Here is a 10,154-nt window from a genome sequence, read left to right as displayed (position 1 = left end):
CTAGTCGGGAGTGGTGCTGACTGAAAACAGATGATTTGGAGCGATTCGCGCGCCATCTGTTGGTCATTCTAAGGACTTATTGAACTACCCTCGTATCTTGCCTGATTATTAAATTGGGCTTACATTTTTTTATAAATAAACATCTATGACGAAAAAAATGGTAATTTTTTATTTGACGTTTTTTATAGTTATATTGCAAGAAATTTGGTTAAAAACAATATAATGATAGAGAAAATTCTTCTCGAGAATATTATTGTTAATATTATCAACAAATTTATTTTTAAAAATATAATAATTAGCAATATTTTGACAGACACTTAGAGAAAAAGTTGTCTTGAAGCAAAACCATCGTCCTCTTGCTTGTTTTGTTTAAAAACACGTGAAAATCCTTTTTTCGAAAACGGAATTATTTGGCTGCAAGATTACGTAAAGTAATTATTGTGATAAATTTAAATCCTCTCAATCTTAAATTTAAGAGGTATTTCCATTTATGTGAAAAAGCATCTTTTCGACATCAGAGGAACTTCATGATAATTTAAAAAAAATGTATCATTTGTAGATAAATCTTATGATTTTTTAAACAAATCAATCATTTATTAAAAAATTTTATACATTTTTAAAAAATTCTAATAAACAAATAAATTATTATGGCATCTGTCGACGGAAAAATTATATTGTTTTTGAAGTCAGTCTTTTCAATTGCAACGTCATGATAATTTCATAAAATTTCATAATTAGTTTATATATTTAATATTTAAAAATCAAATGAATTCAATAAACAAGTGCATTATCCTATAGCCATTGTTCGTTCACAAATGCCTGGATAATGCACTTTTTTCTTAAATTCTTAAAAAAAAATCATAAAATTTATCAACTAATCATGAATGAATTATAATTTTTTCTGAAATTATCATGAAGTTCCTAATTAAAGAAGTTGTTTTCGAAAAAAAAGAATTTTTTTCTGACAAATGTTTTATCTAAATATTTGTGTATTAAATTTGCTTCAAAAAATTATAAAATTTATCAATTTTTTATGCATGTTGCTGACATTGTCATGAAATTCCCAACTTTCATTAAATTTGTTTAAAAAATAATAAGATCAATCATCAAGTTATGAATTCTTGTAAAATTATCATAAAGTTACTAATTAAACAAATTCCATTGAAAAAAGAAAATTTATTTGTCAAAAAATGGCTGAATAATGCATTTGTTTATTAAATTTTTTCATAATATTAGGAATAATTATCTCAAAAAGAAGGTTCTTTATAATTTAAATGGTTTTATTAAAATTTCTTGCAATTTAACTTTAAAAAAACGTAAAATTATGGAAAATCGTTTTAAAAAATTCTTTTAAGAAATAATTTGTTCATAAAATTGGTGTTTGTTTATTATATAATTTTAAATATCTTTAACTCAGTTTAATCTATGAAACTTAGGTGATTTTAACAATTTTGATGTTATTCACGAGAACGAGGAACTTCAAATAGAAAAAATGGTAATTTTTTTTGTCATATTTCATGTTTATAAACTAACTGAAAGTCTATTTTAAAAAAAGGGTCGACACTCTCTTAGAAATCTTATCAGCTTTTTTTGAATTTTTTTTCGTCCAAATCGGTCAATGTTTGTGGGCTGTACTTTATTTTTAACCAAAAAAGTCAAGCTCTCTTCCGAAAAAAAAGTTTCCATTGCCGGAGATAAAAATGCCGTAATTTTTTTCGAAAAACATATGTAAATTATTTTAAAATTTATTTATTCCCAAAAATGTAAAAAATAACCGTATTTTCTGATTGAAATGTAATTTTTTATCATTGTTTAGAATAGTACATTTTTCTAAAAACATGATGTGATTATTTAAATAATGATTTATCGTCTATTTAAATTTTTTTTGCAAATTGAGTTAAAGATATCAAATTTCTGTTCAAATTAGTATCCTATACTAGGTTTCGTTGCATAATTATATAATTTCGATAAATTTATTTTTATGTTTAATATATTTCTTTCAAAAAACTTTATTTGCTCAAAGAATTTTTTTCGATAACTAAAAAATGAAATTATATAGAACACATACAATTATATTTCGGACTATATGGTGCATAGAAACAATACATTTACCTCTTTTTAATTGTTTAAATAAATATAATTTGTTTAAGTAATTACTTTTCCAAGCATAGTTTTAAAATCGTAATTAATTTTATGTTGACTATTTTATTTTCATTTTTTAGCAATCGAAAAATAAGTGCGTGAGAAAACAAAAATTGTTTAAATAAATAGAAATTTGTTAAACATTAGAAGAAATGTATCAAAATATGAAATAATAATTAATTGTTTGAAAAATTAAAAAATATTTTTGGAAAAATGTACTACTCCAGATAATGACCAAATATTGCATTTCAATCAAAAAATACATTTTTTAAGATATTTTGGGAATGAATAATCGTTTAAATAATTTACTTTTGCTTAAGAAATTGAAAATTGTTTAGAAACTCATGGCAAATATCAAAATTGTCCATTAGTAAGTATTTGTATAAAAGAACGACGGAAATGGCTTAAAAGTAACGATAATATGTAAAAATGTATTTTTTCGATTTTTGGGTCATATTTAGGGAGAGTGGGAGGAAATGCACTTTTTTCGTTCAAAAATGTCCACAGCCTTTAATTTTGGTTTGATGTAAAAATTTATTTTTAAAAATTAAATTTCTTCAAATTCTAATGAGATTGAGGCTCCAAAATGTTGTCTCCTCTATTTGTTTATTATAATTTTTCCACTCAAATTATGCAAAAACTTAAATTTTATACATAACAATTTTTTACGCTTTATCAACTTGTCAGGTAAACTTTATATGGTCGTAAATAAATGTTTAGGGACTCATAGAATAAAAATAATGTGTTATTTATTTAACTGATTTTTTGTAAAGAAATTTTAGCAAGAAATAAGCAAATAGTCTTATTATCGGTGAACAAAATTCTTTTTGCTAAAGGTGCGAGTATAATATGACACGAATTTTCAACTAAAATGATAAATTCTCATGAAAAAATGAATTTTTAATCAAGTGGTTCAACTTTCTACTACGTATGTTTAACTTAAAAAAAAATGATGAATTTTCAACCCAGATGATTAATTTTCTACTAAAAAAGATGAATTTTCAACAATATAGATTAATTTAGGAAAATAATAATATTATAAAAATAATTATTTTTTCCACTAAATATATGAATTTTGAACAAAAAGAATAAAGATACATTAAAAAAAAAGATTTTTTCAATAATGTAGATCAACTTTAAGCCAATAATTAGGGGAAAAATTGGAGAATAAATTATTTTGAAGAAAATTATTGCGGGTAATATATTAAGTACAATATAAAACGAATTTTCAACTAAAATGATAAAAGTTTATGAAAAAATTAATTTTTAATCAAGTGGTTCAACTTTTTACGAGGTATAATTGATTTTTTTAACAAAAAGATAAATTTTTAACCAAAAAGATTGATTTTCTAATAAAAAAGATGAATTTTCCACAAAATAAATCCATTATCAACTAAAAAAAATCTATTTTCAAACAAAAGCTGAATGGTTAAGTTTTCAGTTTAAAATATTAATTTAAAAAAAAAATTATTATCAAAATAGTTCACTTTTCGACAAAATATGTGAATTTTCAATTAAAAGCATGAAGCATAATTTAGAAATAATGAATTTTTTAATAAAGTGGATCAACTCTAGGCCAAGAAATGGGGGAGTAATTTAGTAATAAATTATTTTAAATAAAATTATTGTGGGTATTATTTTAAGTATACTATGAGACGAATTTTAAACTGAAATGATAAATGCTCATACAAAAAAGAAGAGTTTTTAATCAAGTGGTTCATTTTTCTACCAGGTATGGTTATTTTTGATCAAAAAGAGGAATTTTCTACCAAGAAGATTAATTTTATACTAAAAAAGAATAAGGTGCTTCAATTTTCAATTAAGCATAGATAAATTTTCAACCAAAAAAATGAATCTTCAACCAAAAATATATTTTTTTAAGAGAGTGGTTAAGCATTTAATGAAGTAGTTGAATTTTTAAACAAAACATGTGAATTTCAAATAAAAATTGAATAGCCAAATTGTCATTGAAAAGATTAGTTTTGAATAAAAAAAATAATTTTCAACCCAAAAATTCATTTTTCCAACCAAAAGATGAAATTTTAACTGATCTATTGAAGCACGGTCACAAAAAAATCAATAATTTTTGAACTACTGCAAAATAAAAAACTTTTGTTCACAAAAATTTTCGGAAGAGATTGTAAAATTTATTGAAACGTGAAAGACTTCTTTTTCTAGCGGAGAAGTTGAATTAATTTTCAATTGTTTAAAACAAACGGTTATTTAAACAATAAAAAATGTTTTTTAATATTGAACAATTTTTTACAGTAAAGTTTTGAACAAAAAATGATCAAGAACTTTGTTTGTAAATAACTTGGAAAAAAGGTTGTTGCAAAACTATTTTAGGGGAGTTATTTTTATATAAAAAAATCGAAAACTGTATAAATTGATTGAAAATAAAACTATCAATTTAAAAGTGGCATACGTGAGATATTTTGACCCAGGAGACAAAAGTTCAGAGCGTCAAGCCCTTTAGAATTTAATGATCTTCAATCGAAAAAATTCAAAATCGGAACAAAATTAAAGGCTCTGGACATTTTTCAACGAAAAGTGTATTTCCTTCCAATGTGTGCTGCGAGAAGGGTGTGGGTGGGTTAAAAATTAAAAATTTTCGAATGATTGAAATTGAAAGTTATTAGTATGGTTTCATTCCGTAGAAACTTCAATTTTTCGAAAATTCAAAATTCATCCGCGTAAATTAAATAGGATTTTTAAGTGCCCGATGGCACCTGTTAATATACAAATTTTGAAGAAAAATTGAATGAAAAAAAATTTGGCAATGCATTTTTAGACCATCTTATTGTACAGTTTTTTTGTTTTTTGTACTCTATTGTTCGTATTTAATCGCTATATTGCTTTAGGAGTGTAGAGGAATGGAGGCGTCAAAATATGGTTAATTAACAAGTGAATTTTCAGATGAAATCGCGAATCAAAGAAAAGTGTTTTTGGACATACTCTTAGACCTTCAAGATAAACAGAAATTCTCTGAACAAGACGTTTGTGACGAAGTGAACTTAATGATAGGGGCGGTAATCAGACTAAGTGTTTCTTAAGTAAAATTCGCCCTTCTAAAATAATAAAAAATATATTTCTTAATTACCATGAAAAATTTGTGTGATATTATAGGCATATGACACTGTGGCAGTCAGTCTTCAGTATATAATGTTGATGTTGGCATCCTATCCTGACGTTCAGGTAAGGAAATAAACTTTAAACCAAAATTTCTAAAAAAAAAAAAAAACAATTTCTTATTTCAATAAGCGTAATCATTATTAATAAGCCCCTACTAAAGTGTTAAAGTTGTGCAATTGTAAAATTTGAACTTCTAAATTTTCAAAAAGGTAAGGATTAACTTCCTTCACACCTGTCTCAATTAATTTTAATGATTACTTTCTTTTTTGTTAATAAAGAAAGTGATAGTTGATATTTTAAACCAGAAGCAGCATTTCGTTTGAAATTAAGAAAAGTTCTATAACAGTTAGTTCTATAAAAAAACGAATTTTCAAATTCAAAAGACGAATTCAAAACAGGGAATTTAATTTCCCATTAAGGAAGAGTTTTCAGTCAATTAAGAAAAAAAATCATTAAAAATTTTTAACTGCAACTTCGGAAAAAGATTAAAAAAATGAATTTTCAATAATAATAAAAAATGTCTACAAAACAGTTGAATTTTCTAAAAAAGTATTAAATATTATTATATTCATTTGAAAATACGAATTTCTGCAATATGCGTAGGTTTTCACAGATTTTTATTTCATTTTTCAACAAAAAAGTTGAATTTATGACAAAATACGTGACAAATACAATAACTATTTTAACAAAGTACATAAATTTTCAATCATGTGTTTAGATTTCTAATGAAGAGGAATAATTTTCCACTGAGAAAGTATATTTTTACATTTTAATTTTGAACTAAAAAGTTATTTTCCAATTAAACAGTTCAATTTTAGATTAAATAATAATATTTTCAGTTTAATAAATCTATTTCTAACCAAAAAGCGAATTTTATAAAATTTGTTAGATTTTGAAACAAAGATAAAAATTTTCAAGTCAAGTCTTCCGTCAAGAAACTAATTATGAAGTAAGTACTTTAATTTTTAACCCTTTGCGACATGGTGGGAATACCATATTCCCACCTTTATTCATATCATTTTTTGGGATTTCAGAGTAGTTTTTATTAGATTTTACACAGGATTTTTTTAATTTCATGCTCGCAGGATGATAGAAAATGGAAATTTATGTGCAAAGGGTCTAAAATTCTTTAAGAATTTGTTAATACTTATAAAAAAGATGAAAAAAGTCTTTTTTGTTGAAAAAATTCATTATTAAAAAAAATTTCAATTACGAAATTTGGAATATTTTTGGATTTTATCTAAAAATTGGTATACAGGGGTTTTAGGGGCCAGTGATCACGAATATGAACTCAGATTTTGGAAATTACAAATGGCGGATCCAATATGGCGCCCGAAACTTTGGGATATTTTTGGTTTTTTTTCCTGAAAATTGGTATACAGAGGTTTTCGGGGTCGCTGATCACGAATCTGAAATCAGGCTTTGAAAATCCAAAATGACGGATCCAATATGGCGGCCAAAATAATAAAGTTTTCTGGATTTTATTAAAAATTAATCTACAAGGATTTTTGGAGTCACTGATCACGAATCTAAATTTAGATTTTGAAAATTGGTACTAATATGGCGACCTTTAACCTAAAATAACCAATTTCATAGTTGCATAACAGTTGCAGTTGATTCAATTTCAATTTTTTAAAATACTTTTTATCTTTTATAATTTTTTTCATTATTTTAATTTATAATTTTTTAAAAATTTGTTAACATTGCAAATTTTTAAATTATTATTTCGAATTTACAAAATCTGAGTTCGGATTCGTAATTGGCGACCCCGAAAAACCCCCGTATACCAAATTTCAGAAAAAATAAAAAAATATGCCAAATGTTAGCCACCATAGTGGATCCGCCATTTTGAATTTTAAAAATCTGAGTTCAGATTCGTAATCAGCGACCCCAAAAACCCCTATGTACCAATTTTCATGAAAACTCGTTTCCCTGAAAAATTTATGCCGGAAAGGGTTGAACAATGAGTGATATTTTTACTTTAAAAATGCATATGTTTTTAAAAAAATGTAAAAGTTGATTTTTGTCTTGAAGAAAATTTAACTTTAAAACAGCAAAAAGTTTAGTCCAAACGTACAGTTTTTAAGAAAATATATGAACATTTAACTAACAGTAAAGTTTTGAACGGAGGGGATATATTTTCTACAAACAAGTCAAATTGTGCATTTTTTACCAAATAGTTACATTTTTTAACAAGAGGATTAATTTTCTGCCGAAAAAGTAGAATTTTGAACAAAATACATGAATTGTTAACCAAATAATGCAGGCTTCAATAAAAAAAAAGACAAGTTTTCAAACAAAAATTGGATCAAAATATTTATGAAGCAAACTAATTTTTTATGAAGTAAGAAAGCAACGGCTTTCAATAAAATAGTTAAATAGTTTAACTAAGAAAATTAATTTTTTAATAAAAATGACAATTTTTTGTATAGGAAATTAAAATTTTGAACAAGTAATTCTAATTTTGACCAAACGGTTAAATTTTTAACAAATTATTGGATTTTCGAATCGCAAATACAACTTTCTGAAAAAAGTTAATTTTTCAAGCAATTGAAGCATATTTGCCATACTTTCGAAATATTAGGTAAGAAAATTGAATTTTTGCTTTGAAACATTATGCGACATTTAGTTCCTAAAGAACTGATAAAATTATACGTTTGGAAAGTTTAATAATTATTGTTATCATTGCGTTTTTTTTGTTTATAAAAGCTTAATAATTTGTTGAGAAGGGGGGGGGGGGGATAAATATTTAGGAAAAAATGCTCACGTAAATTGTGGATGATACCTTATTTGTATCGAAAATTATACTCCAATAACTCTGTAAGTTTTCAACACATCCTATCCGTAAAAAAAAATTCAATTCTTATTGGATGTTTAAGAATTCCGATTGGTAAAACACTACATTCGCATGTCAGTAAATGAGCAATACAGTAGGGCCTGTCGCATCGGGACTCGTCGCATCGTTATCCTTGGAGGGATGTAGCCCCCACTCGTAAACTTCTCCACTGACCGCCATACGTAGGCGCACGCGCGTAAAAACGCAGAAGACTCCACGCGACGGAAGTCAGTGCCGTGTGCATGAAAATTGACCCGCTTGTAACGGCCGCTGAAATGTTAGGGCCTTGTACATTTTAAGATACGTCACTACCAAGAGGCGTAGCTAGATTTGTTTCTGCGACCTGCCTGATCGAAAGTGGAGACCCGGTCCGTCCCGATCCGACGAGTCCTACTTTATCTCATTTTCCCACGAAAAATCCAAGAATGATACTTTTTAAAGATTAAACAAATATTAAAAGATATTGGTAAAAACTTCCCTCTGGCAACTATCATTAAGCTGTAGGACTCTTCTAATTTAACAAACAAAAGGAAATATTTTAAATTATTCAACTATCCCTTTTCAAATGAAATATTGAAACTTTAAAAATTGAACTTTTTAAATTAAGACATTTAAACAATTGACAATTCTAGCATCGTAAATATTAATTGATAACTAATTGTGTTTAGGAAAAATTGTATCAGGAGTTGAAGCATATTTATGGTAAGGTCATTCCAGAAAATCTTTCTGTTGCGACTGAAGACTTGAAAAAAATGAAATATACAGAAAGAGTGATTCAGGAATCAATGAGACTGTTCCCCACCGTACCATTTCTAACACGAAAAGTAGTACAAGATCTTGAAATAGGTTGGTTGATGTTTTATTTGTTATAGACTTCTTTTAACCCTCAAGTACTCGCATACGCGGCAAAATGAGCGCACTTTCTTTTGAACTGCCAGCAAATCTTTATTTCGAATAGAACTGCCAGCGCCCCCCCCCCCTGTATTTTCAAGTCAAGCCAAGTATGGTTTTCGGATGAAAATTTATTGCTGAATTGAACTGAAATAACCACGTTTCTGTAGCTATTATAATTTTCGAAATATAGGTCTCGGAATAAAAGAAAGCGTGCCGCGGCCGCTCGCCGCAGCGCGAGGGCTAGTGCTACTTCCAAAGGCGCGGGTACTGGAGGATTAAATGAATGTCTAATTATTTATCGAACAAAATTATTTGGTGTTTAGGAGGCTACACATTGCCGCAAGGTTCTACAGCTTTTATCTCGGTTATAAAGGTTCATCGCGATGAAAAATACTGGCCTGATCCACTGAAATTTGATCCTGATAGATTTCTTCCAGAAGAAGTCGCGAAACGGAACCCAAACTGTTATATGCCCTTTAGTATTGGACCAAGAAACTGTATAGGTAATATTTTAATTAGATCAAGAAGACAAAATGACTTTTCATATTAGGCTAATATTTTACTTAAAATACATCGTTTTCTTTTTGTTTTTAGGTTCTACATATGCTATGATGGAAATGAAGACGGTTGTAGCCAAAATTCTTCTTAAATATGTTTTAAAAAAGGAAAAGATTCAACCCATCTTAACTATTAAACAAAGAGTGGAAATCGTGGCTCATCCTGTTGAACCAATTACTATAGAAATTGTTAAAAGATTACCAAATACATTTAATACCTAAATTTTTTCAATCTTAATTAAGAACTCTGTAAGCTTCAAGGATACGTTCTCAGCGCAACACTCGCGTATCATATTCGATTTTTGACAACAAATTTTAAGTTTATATTTATCTTTTATAAGCTAACTTTTAATTAAAAGTTTGAATCTTTACCTCAAAATTTTTCCAGTTGATTTGAATCGATTGTCATCTCTGAGATGGTGTCTGGAAAAAGAAACAATCTAATTATTTATTTGTTTATTTGTTGTTGATAACTTGTGTTTAATGAAGCAGGCTTCAAATTTATCTTGATTCAAGTAAGACGCACTCTTTTCAATCTGAATTATGAATTCCACTAATGCAATCTCTTGTATTTATATGGCTTTCTACATCTC

At 26.9% G+C, this 10,154-nt stretch overlaps 1 protein-coding gene across 3 annotated transcripts in view; it reads left to right on the top strand.

The window, feature by feature from the left end:
* The window catches only part of LOC117180164 (cytochrome P450 4C1-like), a 23,911-nt gene extending 13,977 nt beyond the window's left edge, over positions 1-9,934 (top strand). For 2 of the 3 annotated variants that reach the window (XM_033372516.1, XM_033372513.1), the window contains 5 exons: positions 5,059-5,171; positions 5,269-5,337; positions 8,779-8,956; positions 9,328-9,507; positions 9,599-9,934. In XM_033372516.1, coding sequence (XP_033228407.1) covers positions 5,059-5,171; positions 5,269-5,337; positions 8,779-8,956; positions 9,328-9,507; positions 9,599-9,783 — 725 coding nt within the window. In that variant the 3' untranslated portion in view covers positions 9,784-9,934. The remainder of the gene's footprint in view (positions 1-5,058; positions 5,172-5,268; positions 5,338-8,778; positions 8,957-9,327; positions 9,508-9,598) is intronic. The other variant, XM_033372515.1, reaches the window with a different exon arrangement.
* Positions 9,935-10,154: the final 220 nt, after the last annotated feature.

Source organism: Belonocnema kinseyi, chromosome 9 (genome assembly GCF_010883055.1).
Source record: "Belonocnema kinseyi isolate 2016_QV_RU_SX_M_011 chromosome 9, B_treatae_v1, whole genome shotgun sequence".
Taxonomy (NCBI): Eukaryota; Metazoa; Arthropoda; class Insecta; order Hymenoptera; family Cynipidae; genus Belonocnema; species Belonocnema kinseyi.
The sequence above is the reverse complement of the archived record's forward strand: the minus strand, read 5'-3'. Positions and strand labels throughout refer to the sequence as shown.